The 20,098-nt window shown below is 43.2% G+C and overlaps 1 protein-coding gene across 1 annotated transcript; it reads left to right on the top strand.

Annotated features, from left to right (window-relative positions):
* The first annotated feature begins 1,205 nt into the window (after positions 1 to 1,205).
* On the top strand, positions 1,206 to 16,440 carry RPF2 (ribosome production factor 2 homolog). Its single transcript, XM_086482434.1, has 10 exons — positions 1,206 to 1,293; positions 2,143 to 2,275; positions 3,134 to 3,171; positions 3,879 to 3,918; positions 7,021 to 7,102; positions 7,195 to 7,271; positions 8,457 to 8,556; positions 13,064 to 13,166; positions 15,409 to 15,553; positions 15,860 to 16,440. Exons 1-10 carry the CDS (start codon positions 1,271 to 1,273, stop codon positions 16,037 to 16,039), a joined length of 921 nt encoding a protein of 306 aa, XP_086338560.1. The 5' UTR covers positions 1,206 to 1,270; the 3' UTR covers positions 16,040 to 16,440.
* The last annotated feature ends 3,658 nt before the right edge of the window (positions 16,441 to 20,098 follow it).

Below are 20,098 nucleotides of genomic sequence, written 5' to 3'. Positions count from 1 at the left end.
TTTCTTCTAACATTTTGTGTATATCATAAACTATGAGTACCTTCACAATAATGGTTTTTAGATTTTAAATGTTATTTATAATGCTTAAACTTTTGTTCCTGTTATTAGCCTTAACGTTTTGCAGTCATACTCACTCTTTATCCATCTTTTCCGCCTTTCCTCCCAGAGAGCAGGTGCTGTGAGTCCACCACTGCTGATAGCAAATTCTTCAGCTTTCCTGATTTCGCCCCCCAAAAAAATCATAGAATCATAGAATCACAGAATGGTTTGGGTTGGAAGTGACTTCAAAGATCATCTAGTCCAACGCCCCTGCCATGGGCAGGGACACCTTCCACCAGACCAGGATGCTCCAAGCCAAATCCAGCCTGACCTTGAACACTGCCAGGGAGGGGGCAGCCACGGCTTCTCTGGGCAACCTGTGCCAGTGCCTCACCGCCCTCACAGCGAAGAATTTCTTCCTTATATCTGATCTGAATCTCCCCTCTTTCAGTTGGAAACCGTTACCCCTCATCCTATCACCACACTCCCTGATCAAGAGTCCCTCACACCTCCCCTGCAGGCCTCCTTTAATACTGGAAGGCCGCTGTAAATGTCTCCCGAGTCTTCTCCAGGCTGAACAACCCCAATTCGCTCAGTCTGTCCTCACAGGGAAGGTGCTTCAGCCCCCTGGTCATCTTTGTGGCCTCCCTTGGACCCGCTCAAGCAGGTTTACGCCTTTCTTTTTCCTGGGCATTTTGGCTTTCTTGCTCCTTCAGTTTTCAAGTTACAATCAAACACAAACTCAAGGAGAGAATGTAACAATCGGGACAAATTCCAACAACTCTGACTGAAGGCCTGCAGGCTCTGAAATAACCAACAGCCTTTTAGATTAGGAGGAGATGCTGGTTGAAAAGCGATGCTACCGCATGGGGGATTTTAGGCAGAAATAAATCTTTGGGTTTCTATTACGTACGAAGGCATAATAGTTGCATCGGTCTTTCCAAATAAGTAAATTGGGGGGGGAAACGGGGCTTAAAATGGCCCCCTTTAGCTGTACACGTGCTTCCCTTCTGACTCAAACGCTTCAGGTGCGACTCTGGCGCCGGAAAGCGTTCTTGCCGCTCGGGGGCGCGCCCTTCGGCGCGCCCCCGAGCGGCAAGAACGCTTTCCGGCGCCAGAGACGTGCGAGCCGCGCATGCTCAGTGCCCCAACCCGAGCGCTTTCTGGCTCCCGCCTTCCCGCGACGGATGTGACGTGTCGGATAATCTCGCTTGACGGCGCCTCGGCAGCTATGGATCCGCTCGACCGGGTGGTGTGAGTAGGGGGGGGGGGGGTGGGGGGGTGTCCAGCCGTCCCCTCCCGGCCTGTGAGGGCTCCGAGGGGGGCCGGTACCGGGCGGGATGTGCCTACGCGGTTTCCCCGGGCTCGGCGAGGGGGGAGGCCGGGGGAGAGAAAAGGCCTAGGGAAAACGAGCTTGGTGTGGGTGGCGAGGCAGCCCGCGGTCAGGTGGTGACTTAAAGGAAACGTGATGTCCGGCTGGTGTCGGGATTTATGGATTTCTGGGCACTGGAAAGAACTATCTTCATCTACAGTTGGAAATAGCTGTGTGTGGAGGGGTTGTCTGGTTGGGTTTTAAACGAAAATAAATATAATGCTTCACGGAGGAGATAGTAAAAGCTTTACATTCGCCTAGTGGAGAAACGTAGTTCTCAAGCCACGTAGTTACTCGTTTATCCAAGCTCTGTGCCCCTGCTGAGGCTGGTGGATGTCACCTAAGTAACTTTGGTTTTTTTTTCTCATACGCGAGTCTCTTGACTTGAGGAGGGAGCTGGTGTGAGGGGAAGCTTTCAGACTGTCAGCAGTCCGTGGGAATCCCAGTATAGCTTAAGCTCTAAATTAGCAGAAACTGAAAAGCCCGAGAGTGTAGAATCAGCTTTGCTAGCTTGGGGCGATGGAGAGGGAGAGGAGTGATGGTAAAATACTTTCATCTGAGACTGGACTTTTTAGCATTAATTGTAATTCTGCAGGTTGTGGTTAGTTTCAGTCACTGAAACAAGTTTCCTGAACACGGCTTGTTCCTATTCTTGTTTTGTTTTACTGTTTTCTGCGGTGTCGGGTGTTGTTACTAATACTAAGTTTTTAACTGTTAATTTATTGTTACAGAAAGCCTAAAACTAAGAGAGCAAAAAGATTTCTGGAGAAGAGAGAACCCAAACTTAAAGAAAATACAAAAAATGCTATGCTCATAAAAGGAGGAAATGCAAACTTAACAGTGACTGAAGTGCTTAAAGACATTGTAAGTTGTTTGACGGAGTGTGCAAAAATTGATATTTTTTTGTGTGCCATAGCAAGATTATCTTCTTTTTCTTAACAATTTGCATATTCTCTTCTGGAAGATCAGTATTTTCATACTCTTCCCTATTCCCCAAATCTCAGACCGACCAGTACACCAAAACTGTCATTACTTACCACTCATGGAGATTATTTTTCTTCTTTGCCAGAAGTTTTGACCTTATACTCTTTGTTATTATTTTTTTCCACAATTGTCCAGTATATAAGGTGAGGTGTTGCAAGTCTGTTTGAAAACAAGAGCATTAGGTACAGAATTGGGACTGGATCACTCAGCTGAAGTCATATCCCACACTCCTGTAAACTGCTTGTGTCTATTGATCTGGAGCTTTCAGCTTCTCCTAAAACTTAAAGGTGCCAATCCTGCCTCCTGACTCCGTACCTGACACGTTGTAGCTGTTCCTACAGCCTTTTCTCTCCTTGCTTTGTCGTTTTCTTGCCATCTTATGCCGATGATAATCAGGTGGTTGTTCGCTCCCTGTTTTTCCTCATGCCTCTGGAAGCAGAGAGATTCCACTACATGGCTTCGATTTCAGCTGTTCCTTAGTTTCTAGAAATAAATCCTTCTGCAATTAATTGGGAATCAAGATTACTATCAACCTGAAGGGTTGGTTCCCTGAATTGGGAATCAAGATTACTACCTGTGTTAGTAGCACAGGCCTTTTGAGGTGCCTTCTGTTAGAGTGATTTGCACAAACAGTTACTGCATTTGATGTGATCGTGTAAGGTGTCGGGTTTTAGAAAAAGCAGTGCTGTGCCCTTGCCTGTGGAAGAGATAACATGGATTTAACTTTGTCTTTTGCAGTATGCTGTGAAGAAGCCTTTTGCTGTACTGTACAAAAAGTAAGTGGTCTTGCTTTGAGTCTTCTGACAAGTCCGCTTTTGGTAATTTCAAAGCATGAATAGAGGTGCTGGCTGGCGTCAGGGCCTGAACAGCGGAAGGGGTTGCAGAAAGTGACTGCGATTCGTGATAAATTTCAGTAGACTGGAAACGAGCTACGTGTGATCAGCGTTGGTGCTGGGCTCAGTTCTGTGCCAAGTGTTACGGAGCAGGATTCGGGAAGCTTGAACAGCTGGCTTCTCTGATCTCTGCAAACAGCCAGCGAGGTTCTGTGTCACTTGGGTAGGCTGGAGTTCTTGTACCCAAATTCTTATAAGTTGGAGTTAGAGATTGTGATGATGGACGTGTCTTGCTCAAAATGGGAACCCAGGATCTGGATTCATGTAGTGCAGAGACATTAATAGCTAAATTTCACGTTGGAAGAACAAGCAAAGGCAGTTGTTTATGAAGTGTCCCTGGTGGTGGTCTGGAATTCAGGCCCCAGGAGGTGGGAAACACGGAGGAAAGTACTTGAACTGGCAGCGACGGCACTAAGGCACTCCTGGCAGTATTAATATGGCTTATGGTGTGAACTAAAACTGAAACTCTGCTGCTGGAGTTTCCAGAGGAATGCAGAATTTTAATGTTATCAGAACTAATTAGAAGTGCATGTCTGGGCCTGTTGAGGTTGTTTTTTCTTTAAACTCCCCCCCTGATTTTTTTTCCTCAGGAAAAATATTACTAGACCTTTTGAGGATCAAACATCGTTGGTGAGTATAAACCACTTCTTCTCATTTTACAGCCTTAAAATCATGAAGAACTTGATTGGAGAATAATTTGCTATTACTCCATGAGGAACTAGATGAGAAACAAAGGTTATAGGGAGTTCAGATGAGTCGAAGGTAGGGCTGTGTCTGGATTTGTGGCGTCAGCAGGCCTGTGTTTCCTCTGGCTGCAAGACAGAATCGTCATATTGTGAGGACTTTGTCTTTACCGTAAATGCGTGTTTCTGTAAACTGACAGGCAGATGTAGGAGTCGGTAACGCTCTTGTAAGTAACAGTGCTTGAGATGAAAGGAAGAATAAAGGGTTTTGTTTTGGTTTTCTAAAAGTCAGTCCTCTAAAGTGACATAGCTTGTGAACAACTGTTTTCACTTTGGGGACTTCATAGGTTAAAATGGTTAAATGGAGGGGCCATAGCTTTCTGTGGCTTCCTCCTGTTTGAGTAGAGGAAGAGGAGCCCCGCAGAGTATCATGTGCAGCTGTGTGCGTCAGCTGTGCAGGCGTGAGGTGGCTGCTGAGAGTTCTGTTCCACCATTCATTCAAGAACTGTCAGAAAAATGAGCCATTTCTGTTAGATTTGGCCTGCAAAGAGGTTGCAGAAGCGGCTTTTCAGAGGCTTGGAGGGGATTCTGGAAGGAGGGGTGTGTTTGGAAATACATTTGGTGCTGTGCCCCTATCTGGATTTGGTGTTAATTCAGTGCTTTAAGGTCAAGTTAATTTATGAGCCGCAAGGCAAAAAAAAAAGGGGCTGGTCCTAAGATTGTATCTCACACATTTGCACTTCAATCGAAGCATTACTTGAACTGATGAAATATATCTGTCATAAAAGCAGTACATGTATTTCCTTCAACAAAATGAGAGAAAGGAGATGGTGATGTTCAGCTGCGGTTTTACAATAAAGACGAAACTGAATTATCCCAAAATGAGTTGTTTGGTTCCCATCATGATTCGGTAAGGTTTGCTCTGCACCACTGCAGACTCACGTAGGGAAATAAGGGTCAGCTTTACAATGCGTGCGGCAGTTGTTGGAGTAACTCACTGAAAATGGACACTGAAGCTGGGAATTTGGGGGTATTGTGCTAAGGAAATCTGTGTGCAAATTAAAAAAAATATATATACACACTGGGCACGAATGCAGTTTCTTGTCTGAAAGGGATTATGGAAAAAAAAAAAAGGGGAACATATCTAAGGAATTATCTCTAAATTTATTATTTAGAGAGGAGAGGGGAGATAGCTAAGGAACCTTAAAGATCATTAAGGATCCTTTTTCAAGAAGTGAAGGCAGCCAATAGTGAGTGCTAGAGGAGCTGCTGAAGGTGTGTTGGACCATTAAGGCACTCTTTGACATGTTAGGAACAAAAAACCTGATTGTGGTTGCAGCATAGATACACTGACACTTAGATACACCAGTAACTGAAAGTTAGTTAATCTGCATCAATACTGATGCTGAGGTGTTGTAGTATGTGCTGCTGTTCTTGGCATGAAGCACAGTAACACAGCCACCACTAAAATATCGCGAGTGGAATGGAGAAATTACTGTAGGCAGCCAGGAAAGATTTGTGACATTGTTTGCTGAGACTAAACCTCTTACAATCCCAAGGCTGGATGACTTGGTCTCACAGTCATATAGGAATTAGCTAATCATCAGATGACCACTGCTTTAAACTTCTGATAATTTCTGGGAAAACACGGCAGCTAAAATCATTCTGATACTTTAAAAGAGGATCCTTCAGGGAACTTTAATTCTTGTAACCTCAAAACAATGGGGTTGGGTCATTGAGAACAGTGTCAACAAATAATCAGAGCCTAGAAAGCTGTGGAAAGTCAGATCTAAGTTTTGGGGTTTTTTTAAACTTGGTTACACATTTTAGAAGGGCAGTTTTGCAATGTGTGTGATTTTGCAGTGTATGCAGGACACGTTTGAGGCATTTGAGTTTGTTGCATCTTTTTAATAAAATACCATACAGCTATTAGAGAATTACATGTATCAACACACAGTTCACAGAGCTGTGCATAAGCAAGTGTTTCAGGGGGATGGTTCTGTTCTTGATCTGTCTCCAGTCAGTATTTTTCAGGGACCTGGTGGCAGAGCTCAGTGCCGAGCTGTGTGATTTGTACGTGCGGTTAATCCAGCCTGGGATTGCTCCTGGGGTGTCTCTCCTGACCTCCCAGAGGGGCAGAGCTGCAGTGTCCTCTCGGAGCTGCTGCTGTTGCAGGGGTGGGAGGAGGTGTAGTGGCTTTTTCTGCTTCTCAACTGCTAAGAGCAGGTGTAGAATCTCTGGTACTTCTGGGAAGTACTGAAAGAATAGCGTGCATGTACATCTAGGGACGGTGATTGATGTGCGGGATGAGGGGCTGCCTTGGGAAGCAGCAGTGCGTAGAAAGGCTTTGGAGTTGGGCATCCTCAGAAAGAACGGCTGTTGTGTTGGCGCTGGGCAAAATGCCGTAACAGAGTCTCTACCTACTGCGCCTGGAGAAAAGATCCTTCTCTACGTTAGTCACCACTGGCTTGGTTTTAAGTAGCATCTTAGTCTTAAATAATAAATTGACGTGAAGTTGCTCTGCAGTAGGACTCTTGTGCCCGAGTGTGAGAGCATCGGATGTTTGCAGATGTTCCTGGGCTTGCTGTTGAGGGAGTTAACTGGTGGTTCAGAAGCTGTTAGGCAAAGCTCATACGCTGCATAAAGCTTAGCTGGGTAACTAAAATGAGGCACTAGAGCTGCAGCCAACTTGCAAATACTTACTGTTCAGGCAAGGAGAAGTGGTTGGAGGTATCTTATGTAAAAACAGATAACGAGGAATGATGAAAAAGGGCGTTACAGATAAAATGGCAAGAAAAAAGTTGCCTGGTTTGATCGCTACTATGGCAATGGGAAATGAAAAAAGAAATGTATTGTTATTTGAACCTCGAACCCAGCTGTGAGCTTTCGCTTATGTGGACCTGGACATGCTCAAAACTCTTCTGGTAAGTGCAGTTGCTCTTCTCATTAAGCAGCTCCTAAACTCAGGTGTTTGTGTTCTGTACCTTCACCAACATTTTAAATGCTACGAACCAGAACTCATGAGTCTTGTTCTTCTCCTCAATTGTAGGAATTTTTTTCAAAGAAATCAGATTGTTCTTTGTTTCTGTTTGGCTCTCACAACAAGAAGCGACCTAACAACCTGATAATAGGTAATATGGCTCACTTGGGGTTGTATTTGGATGAAAGGTCTAGTTTTCAATGAATATTTAAATAGCTGGATTTTCTCTTTTTACTTTCACAGGTCGCATGTTTGACTATCACGTCCTAGACATGATTGAGCTAGGCGTTGAGAAGTTTGTATCCCTGAAAGATGTCAAGGTGAGGAATCACTAATTCAGTATTTCAGTGACATCTACTGGTGGATTTTTTTGGTGCATTGGCTTTTTCTGTGCTTTGAAGTAAGGACAAGGATTGATTAAAAAAGCGTTTCATGTAGTATATGAGGGTATTTGTGTACCCCAGAATGTTATTTTATGCTCCGCTTTTTGTTTTGGTTGTTTTGAGCAAGCTTGCAACTTTCTTTGCAAATTCTTTTTTTACACTTGGCTTATTCCTAATGTTTTCCTTTTTAATTGATGTATTACATTTACAAAATTCCTTAGTCAGGTTCCGCTCATGGTGGGTTCCTATATAAACTGGCGTAGGTTTTGAAAACTGAAATCCCTCTTCTCCAGTTAGAGTCAAGGAGGGTCAATCTGGTGACTGAGATGATTCTGAAACTTTCTTTAGCTTTCAGTAGCACGTAAGTGCCAGTTTTCAGGGAACTATACTTCATTTAGGCAGGGAGTCAGCACCTTGATTATTTGAACCCAGAGAAAATTCACCTTTTATGGCTGTGTTAGGGTCATTTTGGCAGGTCTAAAACATACTTCATATGTGTGTACTTCTGTGTCAAGCACTCCTTCCACTGCAAAAATAAGTCCTTATTCTCATCACAGCGTATAAATTGGCAGGACAGTCTAGAGGGATAGTGAAGAAATTATGGTTTATAAAGGTGAATCTTCCCCTTAAAGTCAGATTGTGGTGTGTGTCTTCATAACGCTGTTTATAGCAGGGAAGTTACAGTTAAGTAAATGTATTTGTTAGCCAGAATTAAAATTCTAGGCCAGAATTAAAATTAAACTATTCTTCTTAGCCTTTTTCATGTATTCCCCAGGGTCAGAAGTGCAATAAACTTGTTTACCTCTAATTTATTTTTCTTGTTAGTAGTCGCAGTCAAATTCACTCATTTTCACCAGAAGGTGTTATCTCATACGTTTTATAGTAAAGAATCGCTCTTTTTTTTTTTCTTTAATCCAGCACAAAGAATAATGCAATTCACTCTTTTAAAAACAAAGGCCTTCCATACACATACAGTGTTGTTCAATGAAAAATGTGTCTGTTCTGTCCCTATTGATGACAATTTTTCATTCAGCGTTGAATGGCCAACCACCTGTTCAGTCCATATTATGTTCCCTCCCACAGTCTGAATTTTTGTTCTGTTTTAAAATTCTTATTCTGCAGAACAGTAAATGTCCTGAGGGAACAAAACCGATGTTGATATTTGCTGGTGACATGTTTGATGTAAATGAAGAATACAGAAGACTGAAGAGCCTTCTTATTGGTCAGTATTTTTATTTTTTTGAGCAGTAGGATTGCATGAATCTGTAGTAATGTGATCTGTTGGGAAATGCTGGTTTGTCAATAAATGTTTGCTTATGTTCAGCACAGAAAGAAAACAAGAACAGTCACTTGCAAGTTCCATGTCACGTGAAATTAAAGTGAACTAATCATCATGACTGTTAGAGGGGGTGAAATGCCTGGCCTAAGAGACTCTGAAGTTGGAACTTTGTGTTCACTAAAATTCGTGAATTTGTGGGAAAATTCTGGCATTTTTCATAAAGACTCTACCTTGTAATTGTACTGGATCGTCACATTTCTAACTAAATAATATATTTCACACGATCACAGAATGTTAGGGGTTGGAAGGGACCTCGAAAGATCACCTAGTCCAACCCCCCTGCCAGAGCAGGACCACCTAGAACAGATCACACAGGAACGCGTCCAGGCGGGTTTTGAATGTCTCCAGAGAAGGAGACTCCACAATGTCTCTGGGCAGCCTGTTCCAGTGCTCTGAAATAATATTTTTGAAGTATCTTGTTTGAAATCAGTGGATGAGGTTCAGGAAGTGGGATAGTTTTGCTTACAAAAAGGTCAAATCAGTATAAATGAGCTTGTGTTTTTGTAACGAAAGCATTTTCTGTTGGAAATGTGACCAATTCTAACAAAAGTGCCCTTGACTAGAACGCTTGGGAAGAACACGTGCAGTAAAAATCAGTTGTAGATATTAGCCGTGTCTTAACTTTAAGGCAGGCTTGGAGCTTAGTAGACAAACTGGCATAAAGTTTTTTAACTCTCTCAAGTTTGGAGGCTCCGGAAGATAAAACACATTGTGTTTTTTTTTCTGGGGATCTACAGAAAATGATTATACTTTTCTTAGGGTGGCTTTTTGGGGTGTAGAAGTCATATGGTATTGCATCTCTTGACACTTAAAAAAATGCATCTTTCTAAAGGTGATTACTCTTTTTATTATTTTTTTTCCCTAAGCTCTGCTAAAATACTGAAACTGGCCTAGTAAGAACAGTCTTGTTCTTTCAGTTCCATTCTTGGGTTGTACCAGTTCGTAATTTTATAGCTTTGCAAGATCTCCCTTTCACATAAGATAAATATTGATTGGGCTGTTTTTTCCTGAGCAAGCAGATTAATGATTGCTCTCTAGAAACCGACCTTAAAAATGAGGTGTTTTTTCCTCCCCCTGTTACTATTCTAATTCCTTAAAGCAAGGTATTTCATCTGGAATTAAACTGAAAAAGAAGCAGGAGAGTAGAAAATTTGCATCCTCTCAGTACAGCTGACTGGTTCTTGGGGACTGATGAAAGGCTAGTAACTGTGCTTAGAAACCTTTGAAGGTGGGTGAATGTTGAATCTGAAGATAAGTGAGTTTTAGTACTGCACGTTTGTGTCGCTCTAAAGGAAGCAGGTGCATTATTTTCTTGTTCAGGCGTCTGCACAGTGTTGGTGATTGGCATCCAGATGTGCTCATGCACCCCGCGATCAAACAGCTCGACACCGTAAATGGCAGACGGGCATCGTTAGATTGTTGCCAAATAACTAACTCGTCTTTCCTGTCCTATTTCTTTCGATGTTCATCTGCCTTTTCTCCTTTCTTTTTTAGTCATTTGCCTTTAATGACTCTGCAGTCAAATATACTCAAACTGGCACCCAATCTTTATTCTTGAATGTACTCCAAGTCCCCCCCGGTCTTAATGTTCTGCTGACTTCTACGAAATACCTAGATTCAAAACAATAGACAAAGGAAAAGGTTAAGGAATGCAAAGGCTTGAAGGTGTCACTAACCAATTAATATCGTTTGGGTAATAACGTGATCTGCTTCAAAACTGCCCTTAACTGGTAGGGAAGACCTGATTCTTTCTGTTCCTGATGAAGATAGTGCTTTTAAGCTGCTACTCTATTGCTAAGACAGACAGAAAAATGTCTTTATAGCAACAGCGGCAAATGTTTTGTTACTGTGGCAGTATTGTTGGGATCCCAGAGGGACTACTAGGTAGCTAACAGCTGCTTCTTGCCAGAGCAATGCGATGCCAGTGATGCTGGTAAAAAAACAAGCTTTCATTGGCTTTTGTGGTGTCAAAAGGGTTTATGTGTGTTTGGAATATCAGCTGACAGCAGTTTCTTTGTAAAATTAAAGGCAAGAGCGAATTATTGTCTTGATGGTGACCAAACCCTATAGTCTGCTTAAACTGTGAAGTGGAAGAAGTTATTTAGGAGAAATAAATGGCAACTGCATTTTTCTTTGGAGATATGGAAGACAAAGACATCCCAGACTACTGATGTGTTAGTGTAGGAATTCATTTACGATGTAAGTCCTTGGAATGCAGCTCATGAAATTCTAATAACTTTTTATGCTTGTATTTATAAACTGTTTCATCTCTTACAACACTGCCTACTTGCTAGTTCTGTTACTGCACATCCTATTTCTTCCTAAAAACAGTTAGGCACTCCGAGTCTTGCTTATACACTTTCCAAAATGTTGGTTTCCAGGACACCTCTACCATTTTAGTCTGACCGTCAGCTTCTTCTTCATACAGCCTCCCTCATAGACTTTTTTGAGTGTCTCTGAAGACTTGTGGGTTCCTTCTGGCCAAGAAAGGGGATGGCTGGGAAATGTCTGGGCTAGAGCTTGAACTCTGCTAATGATAACCTGTGTGGGTTACAGTGTTACCAGCTTGTGGATACAAATTGATACAGAAAGAAGTGTATAGATTCATGTTCCAAAATAATTTAGGAATTTAATCTGGACATGGAAAGACCCAGTGAAGCTCTCTGCAGGAAAAAATGAATCAGAAGTTCTGGAAACATGTTGAGGACGATGGGGGAAAAGAACTAGGAATGGAAAGAAAGTAGAAAGCAAGTCTCTATTCCAACCAAAGCAAGAGTTGTAGATTAAGGGTACATTAAAAAAAACTTCAGCTCTCTGGGTATGCTGAGGTGTAAGGTTTCTGCGGCTGTTCAGCATTGCCAGGAAACAGAGATTCCTGACCACCTGCATTTGTTGGAAGAGCTCATCCTGTGGGTAAAAGGATGTATGATGCCACAGGAAAATACGAAAGAGAGATGCCAATAAAACCACTGCAAATGTAAAGCTCGTGTACCCACAGAGAACCAGTTGAAGGGAAAATGTATGCCAGAAACAAACAAAATATTTTATTTGCAACTTTTCCTCTAACTGCAAGCTCAGCCCACAAGAGGAGGAGAGAGAGTATGTAATTGACTAAGGAAATTTCCCGGCTATACTCCAGCTGGTGTCTGCCAGCAAGACTTTGTTTTGGATGTCACTCCAGTGCTGATACCCTTGAAAAAGGTGATGGAGGAAAAGGCAACCAGCTGAGGGATCTGAAAATGGGACAGAACGGAAAAGACTGATGTGTTTTGCGCCTGTTAGCAGTTCTCCTATGGTTCAGCGTTGCCCTGTCATGTGCATTAGCACACCTTGTTCCCTCAGTCAAGGTCACATTCTTTCTCCACCCTCTGCATGTGTTGGACAGATTGCGGTGCTTGTTGCAAGCTCTGTGCTTGCACAGTGTTTTTTTCATAGCCTGATAAAAGAACCTCGCTAGAGACGGCTCATTTTGTATTTAACCTGTATTTCAGTGTTCCCTCTGCAAACTAAGCAAGTGTTTCAAGTGTCTTATTTTTATAGATATGTGTTGCTTATTAAATAGAGAAAATGTTAATTGTAATGATGAGTATGGCTTTACCTGAAGAAGTGTGTTTTGTGGGGGAGCTATGAAAGAAATGATGTATCTAAACTTTTTCCAGAAGTCAGAGAGAGAAAATGTAGGTAAGAGGAGACAAGATCCAGTTTCAGTCTCTTTTGTACTGGTTTTGGTCCTTCTTTGTGCTCTTCCAAATCTGGCTCTGATTAAGAATCTTAAGTATCAGTTTTTTGAATGATGTCTTTAAACAGATACCTGAACTAATGGCTTCTCTGTATTGATCTATGTTTAGCTGAGTGTGAACTGTCCTAAATGCAAAATAAGATACATTTCATTTTTCTGACTTTAGAGCTGAGTATTTAGAAGAATTGACAATGCAGTTATCCCAATTAGCTTAATAAAGCTACATTACTGCTCTGAAAGTGTAGTTGCTCTTCTCCATGCAGTTATTTTTAGATAGCCTGGATATTGCTACCAGATTATCTCTGGAAAGTCACTGTGTTCCTGTCAGGATTTCTACACACGTTTGGTTTCACAGTGAAGGAGCTAACATGTGCAGTGTTAAGTTTCCTCCCATGTTTTGGCAGGGCTGCGGTTTTACGTAGAGGCTATTTCGTGAGAATCCCATTAAATGTACAGATTTGGCTCTTCTAGAGCCATCCCGTGTATAGCCATGCTTAGTTAGACGCAATAAAAATGCCTGTATAAGCAAGGAGTCAATGGCAGGGATGTGATGTGGGTCCATTATGAAATAAACCGATTTGTTACAGTCAGATATGGGTTTGATTTTCAGCCAAGAAACCTGGTGTTTATTCTGTTTAAATATTCTTTCAGATTTCTTCAGAGGTCCTAATGTGCCCAGTATTCGTCTGGCTGGATTAGAGTACGTTTTGCATTTCACAGCTGTAGAGGGGAAAATCTACATGCGAAGCTATAAGTGAGTGTGTGTTTTATCTATTTGTTTGCTTTTTGGGACACTTGTCAGCTTTTCCCCAAATTTAGCCTGTAGTTGTGTAATCAAACTGGTTTAAGCAATAGTTTGGTGCATTTAAAACGTGGAGTGCGTAGAGGTGTTCGAGCGTAACGCAGAGTAACTTGTGCAGCAGAAAGAAAACACTTAAGCCCTAAACGTGCTGCTTCCTTCCTTGTTGAGCTCCCTGTTCTAGCGAGGAGGATTGCTCCTTCACGTGGCTGGATTAGCGCGGTGGTGTGAATTAACCTGGTGAAGTCAGAGCACTGCTTGAGCCTTCATAGGCTTAGCCTGTTCTCAGGGACTCTCCTCACTCGGGTGTGTGTCAGAGAACGGCAGGCAGTAGGCTGCAGCCAGTGACACACAAGGGCAGGACAGGGCAGTCTTTTGTGCTGCGTTGGTGTTCACCCTCACAGTTCATGGCCTTGCCTTAGCAGGCTGTGAGCATTCATTCATAGCTTGTGTCCCATGATGAGATTTTGATTTTTCTTAAAACAAAATCACTTTTATCAGTCTCAGTCTTCAAAACGAACAAAAAAATTTCTCAGTTAGGGCTCCGTTTATTTTGCTGTAAACGATAGTAAGTATTTTTCATGTCTATTAATACCCAGGGCACTATTATGAATTTGAGGAGCGATATGGCTTGTGGGGTCCTGGGACTGCGTTTTAACAGTCATACTGCTAATTTGTCAAAACAGTCAGCCCGGCTTTGCTAGGGGCAAGTCCTGCCTGACCAGCCTAGTGGCTTTCTACAATGGAGTGACTGCATCCGTGGACAAGGGAAGAGCTACGGATGTCATCTATCTGGGCTTCTGCAAGGCCTTTGATACGGTCCCCCACAACATCCTTCTCTCTCAGCTGGAGAGATACGGGTTCGATGGGTGGACTGTTCGGTGGATAGGGAATTGGCTGGATGGTCACATCCAGACAGTAGTGGTCAATGGCTCGATGTCCAGATGGAAAACGGTGACAAGTGGTGTCGCTCAGGGGTCTGTACTGGAACCAGTGGTGTTTAATTATCTTCATTAACGATATTGACAGTGGCATTGAGTGCACCCTCAGCAAGTTTGCTGATGACACCAAGCTGGGTGGTGCAGTGGATATGTCAGAGGGATGAGATGCCATCCAGAGGGACCTGGACAGGCTGGAGAGGTGGGCTCAGGCGAACCTCATGAGGTTCAGCAAGGCCAAGTGCAGGGTCCTGCACCTGGTCTGGGGCAACTGCCAGTATCAATGCAGGCTGGGAGAAGACATGCTAGAGAGCAGCCTTGTGGAAAAAGACTTGGGGGTAGTGGTGGATGAGAAGCTGGACATGAGCCACCAGTGTGCAATTTCAGCCCAGAAGGCCAATCGCATCCTGGGCTGCATCAAAAGGAGTGTGGCCAGCAGGTGGAGGGAGGTGATTCTACCCCTCTACTCTGCCCTGGTGAGACCTCGCCTGGAGTGCCGCGTCCAGCTCTGGAGCCCCCAGCATGTGAAGGACATGGACCTGCTGGAGCGTGTCTAGAGGAGGGCCATGAAAATGATCAGAGGGCTGGAGCACCTCTCCTATGAGGACAGGCTGAGAGAGTTGGTGTTGTTCAGCCTGGAGAAGAGAAGGCTCCGGAGAGACCTTATAGCGGCCTTCCGACACCTGAAGGGGGCCTGTAGGAAGGCAGGGGAAGAACTGTTCACAAGGGTTTGTGGTGATTGGACAAGGGGTAATGGTTTTAAGCTAGAAAAGGGTAGATTTAGGTTGGACATTAGGAAAAAGTTCTTTATTATGAGGGAGGTGGATCACTGGAACAGGTTGCCCAGAGGTAGTGGAAGCCCCATCCCTGGAGACATTCAAGGTCAGGCTTGATGGGCTCTGAGCAACCTGACCTCGTTAGAGATGTCCCTGCTTATTGTAGGGGGGTCGGACTAGATGGCCTTTAGAGGTCCCTTCCAACCCAATGCATTCTATGATTCTACGAATACTGGTCTCATTACAAAAAAAAAAAAAAAAGTTACATTAACCAGGTTATATTTTGGGTGTGTTCAAATTGTGATGGGGCAGATTCAATAACAATTTATAATATGTTAACAGACATTTTTCTCAATAATGGAGTTAGCAGTAGCCATTGTTTTTAATAGTCTTCCGAACTATAGGATTGAACCTGCCTGACTGAAGACAGGTAAATCTTTATCACAGAGGATGATGTTGATTTTGGTTGTTTTTCCCTCCTAGGGTGCTTCTAAAGAAATCTGGCTGTAAAATACCAAGAATTGAACTGGAAGAGATGGGACCTTCATTAGATCTGGTTATGAGGAGGACACATTTAGCTTCAGATGACCTTTATAAGCTGTCTTTAAAACAACCAAAAGCCCTCAAGGTACGTCCCTTGGAAAGTACGTTACTTCCAGATCCGTCTGTGAAGAAGAGCAAAAGCTGGAGTAATTATTATGTATTTGACCAAAGCTTACTTTTATATAGGCCAGCTGAGATTCCTGGGGCCACAGCACTTTTGTGGTGATAGCTGGCCCACAGACTCTCCTCTGGAAGTGTATAGAACATACAGAATAATTCTTAATCTCCAAGCTGGAAACGATTCAAGCGGCCTTGCTTTTAGGCACTTGATTCTCACCAGGGCTCCTGGCACTCTCTGCTCAGAAATACTAATGTTGTTCTTCCCTTACAGCCGAAGAAGAAAAAGAATATCTCCCATGATGTGTTTGGTACAACTTACGGTCGAATCCACATGCAGAAGCAAGATCTTGGTAAACTGCAGACGCGGAAAATGAAAGGGTTAAAAAAGAGGCCAGCAGAGAAGTCAGCTGAAGATGGTGGGGTTAGTCCCAAAAAGTCAAAATCAGCTTGATGGTCTGGAACAGCTTGGAAAACTATTTGTACCTTCAAATTAGTTTTATAAAAAAATCTTTTTAATGGTTTGTCATTTTAAAGGGAACATGGGGGTATCGAGCTTTAGCATGGAACTTGGTTATTTAAAATAAAAAATGTGATATAACTTGCTTAGTTTTCTGAAGCTGAGTATTTATTCTCTCGGTGTTAGCAAACATACACTAGTCAGGCAGGTTTCCCGAGCAGTTTTATGGCTGTTCTGTTTGGAACCCTCAATCAATCAACTCATCTCATAAATTCTGTGCAGGACCAGGGTGGTGTATATGTGTAGTATACACAACTGCTTTGTTCACTTGTTGTTTCTGTATTTCGTGTTTTGCACAACTGCAATACTCAATAAACTATAAACCATTTTCTGAAGTGTGAACTCACAGTACGTGTCTGATACCAGACTATGTTTTTAACTATTGCTACCTTACACTTGCCGAATCGGGAGTGATTAAGGTGTTTTTACTGTTCATCACCATGGCAGCAAAGTACCTGATGTTTGCTTTAGGCATAAATGGAACCATTACAGTTTGAATTTCGATCTTTGATGCTTGATTTGTGCCTAGAATGGAAGTATGTGAGGCAACCACAAAAAGTACAAGCCTTTTCTTCTTACCCCGCTTTCCTCCTAAGTTTGTGCTTCTGAGTTAGTGGAGAATCGGTGAAAGACCTGGGTAAAGGGATGAGAGTTTAAGAGCTTAATGGAACATATTGAAGGACCTTGCTTTTTTTCTTCTGCTAGTCTCTTTGGAAGCTATTACTCTGCCCTTTAGCACAATTATGATAAAATTATGATAAAAGTGTCCACGCTTTCTGAGGCTGCTCATTCTAGTTATGTCTTTAATTCTTCATCTTTTCGTGTTAATGTTCTCAGTGTAATCGGCTGAAGTGTCACATCAGAAATAAGTGGTTTGTTATTTTCACTTGTCTTCTGCATCCTGGATGGAAGCTGTTGGGCAGCTTTGCTCTCCTCGTGCGAGAGCTGATCTGTAACTGTGGCTGTGTGAATGCCACACATGATGTGCTTGCTGTGCTGGTTTGATAAAACTCGTAGTGTGATGAAGAAAGGGCTTTAAAAGTTTGAGATCTTTTTGAGGGTACAAACATTTATCTTCAATAGATTACGTAAATTTTTTTTTGTTTGTTTCATTACACAAAATAAATTGCATGGCGCTCTCTTAAATCCTTTTCTCCGGTCTATAACTGTGTATTTGAGAAATTGATAATTCCATAAGCTACTTCAGATTTGTATTTCCCACCATACCTTTCTGAAGTACAAACCACTACGCTTTTGACTAAAAGCTGTGTTTGGCAATAGCTGTAGAAGAATTGTACTAATGGATGTGCTGCCTTTTACGTTTGTAAAAGGCAGCACGCCCATAGTCGTAAACAACTAAGTCATATTTTCCTAATTTGGAACCTAACTTTGGTGCTTAATTTGGTGTTTAAAACCTGAATTTTGTAGCAGTAAGGTAGATCACCTAACATCCTGTCACCTCTTAATGTAAAAAGTGAGCCAGTTCCTGAGCGGTAGCCCTCGGATATAAGCTGTGGCACCCTGGCACAGGTTGTGTTTCACGCTGCTGCTGGTTTGCTCCTTGTCTGAAGGGGCAGCTCGGCCAGGTGGGGGCTGCTGCACCTCCGGACAGTTGCGGTGGTTACTGCCACGCAGCCCCCGGAGAGGCACAGGAAATCGGTGGTGGGGAGAGCCCAGGTGCATTTATTCACCCTTTGCAGGGTCTTTTGTCTCTGCTGACTAAAGGTGGAACCTGAAGGGCCTGATGTCCCACCCTGTGGCTGTGGGTGTAAACACCCTTTTCTTCTTGGGTTTTGTACTGGTGAAATACAGCCACGTGCTGGACAAAATGCATCAGATACATAAGGTGCGGAGAAATTCCCCTGGGTATGGTGTAAGGATATTTAGGCTCTGCTATTTCATACCGATCACTTTCAAGTTATGTTGTTAGCAAGGATTAAAGTTTGCTCCATTTCTAATGAAGACTTTATACTACTCAAAGCGGTGCCATTTTGGTGCAAATTCTTGAGTGGGAAGTGGAAATGCTCTCTTGTTTTTCATGGCAGAAATGAACCACTGTGATCTCTGTATGACGAGATAGGATGGAGCCAAGTCAGCAGCTGAGTTCACCTCATTTCTTTCAGTGAAGTTTCAACCTTGCTGTGAAGCAATGATTAAGCCACAAGGCTGGTGGCTAATGTGATTTCAGAGGTCCAGCTTGTACAACTGCATCTCTGCATGGTAGAAAATCGCTGCGTTCTCAGTATCTGATTTTAACTCAAGGCAAACGGAGGTAGGAGGGCTAAATATAACCCTTCCAGTGGCATGTTCTTATTTCCCAGAGTCTTTTAAAGTGTGAGGAAATTTGTCAGGTGCTGCCCTGTAGCTGTGTGCGTGGGGAACAGAACATGCGGTGCTCAAAGGGCAGCTGATGAAAGGGGCTTGCCTTGCCTTGCCTCAATTGCCCCTTGCTTCCAGAGTTCACCAGGCTCTGAAAATGTAAACATGGCCCCAGGCTCTACCTGTCCCGGGCAAGGCGTAGCTGGTGTGTTCACCCCTTTCCTCTGGCTTTTATCTTCTTACCTCCCAACGCACTGGAGATGATAGCTTTATTTACGGGTTGGGCATAGCAATAAATTTGGCTTCAAGAGAATCCCTGGGGGCAAAGGGTGGATCCCGAGGCTGTACCTGTGCGGTGAAACGGAGGTGGAATTGCAAATCGGCAGTCAAGCCCGTGCTGTCTTGAGTCTGGCCACCAGGGTGGCAAAACCAGGGAGGGTCCGATTTGTGCCTTCTGTGGACCCTCGGTTCGTATGCTGATGTTGCTCAGCTGTGCTGCTGGCATCTTCATTGCTACTGTTAATGAGACTACTGTCATTATAGATAACTGGTGATCTACAGATGGTTTACAGTCTACCTGCACTATAAGTTTACTTGGCTATTCTTACATGTGGTGTAATTAAAAGTAGGAAGAGAGGTAGCTATTGTTGAGCGGCGTGATGTGCTAGGTTCTTGGGATTCCACATTTTTGGGAATCAATCCTGGGTACGTATAATCACAGCCTTAGCGCTGCACTAGTATAATGTGGCAGACTGAGCACTGAGAGCAATGAGTGGTGTGTGTTTGCAAAAATCATGTGAAGTTCTTTTTTATTTCCTGGATTTTGTGGGTTTGAGTTTATCTTTACAGTTCCTTAGCAACCTTATTTGTTTTCATTACTTGCTTTCTGGGTTTGACTGTGAGGATTTCCCTCCCTCACTGGCTTGGTTGCAGCTGGGGAGGGTTAGAAGGGAGGACATCAAAAACATACCAGGCATTGAGCTCACCGCTGCATCCCCCAGCCAGGGAGAAAAAAAGGCTGACTTTGCATATTCCAGATGCTATCAAATATAAGAGCGGAGGAGGTGTAAGGAGAGTAGGGTAGAACTGTTAGAGACATTTTCATTATTAAAGAGAGGGAAGTGGAAGATGTTAGCTGTGCATAATATATATAACATAGCCATACATAATGCATATTAACATGTGTACTACATGTGGTGCAGATAGTTCTCACCTGTCTCCAAGTGAAATTTATCTTCTCCTTTTGGACTTGGCTAGAGTGCATCCCTGATGCAATCCAAAGACAGCTGAGAAATAGGTCAGTTGTACCAGAAGTCAGGTTTCCTAAAAATATACAAGGAAAAGAGACACGAGGCACCTGAATGTGAAGCCTGTGTAGGATTGCCTTCCCGAACGGATGAATGTTCGAAGCGAACAATATGGCTAGCACTGTACAGGAAGAACAGCTTTGCTGTTGTGCATCTGCGCAGGAGATAGCAAGGGGGAGCTGGCAAAGCCGTTTTGGGAGGATGAAGGGTTTCTAAGGGACCCATCTGACGAGGCTGGGAATTGGTTATCTTAGAGATCATGGTAGGCAGGAGGGACTTAAGTGCTGTGTGGGCAAAGAAATGAAGATGGATGTTGAGAGAGGAAAAGTTTACAGGTAATCTGGGATTAAGCCCCATCCTAAATAAC

The sequence above is a fragment of the Leptosomus discolor genome, chromosome 2, assembly GCF_034619465.1.
Source record: "Leptosomus discolor isolate bLepDis1 chromosome 2, bLepDis1.hap2, whole genome shotgun sequence".
In the NCBI taxonomy this organism is placed as follows: Eukaryota; Metazoa; Chordata; class Aves; order Leptosomiformes; family Leptosomidae; genus Leptosomus; species Leptosomus discolor.
This window is presented reverse-complemented; position numbering and strand designations above follow the sequence as displayed.

Bases quoted from the DNA above. Each gene is read 5' to 3' on its own strand.
- RPF2 (XM_086482434.1), top strand. From the start codon at position 1,271: ATGGATCCGCTCGACCGGGTGGT. The intron at 3,172-3,878 runs GTAAGTGGTCTT...TTTTTTCCTCAG, and splicing joins TTTGCTGTACTGTACAAAAA to GAAAAATATTACTAGACCTT. The intron at 13,167-15,408 runs GTGAGTGTGTGT...TTTCCCTCCTAG, and splicing joins ATCTACATGCGAAGCTATAA to GGTGCTTCTAAAGAAATCTG.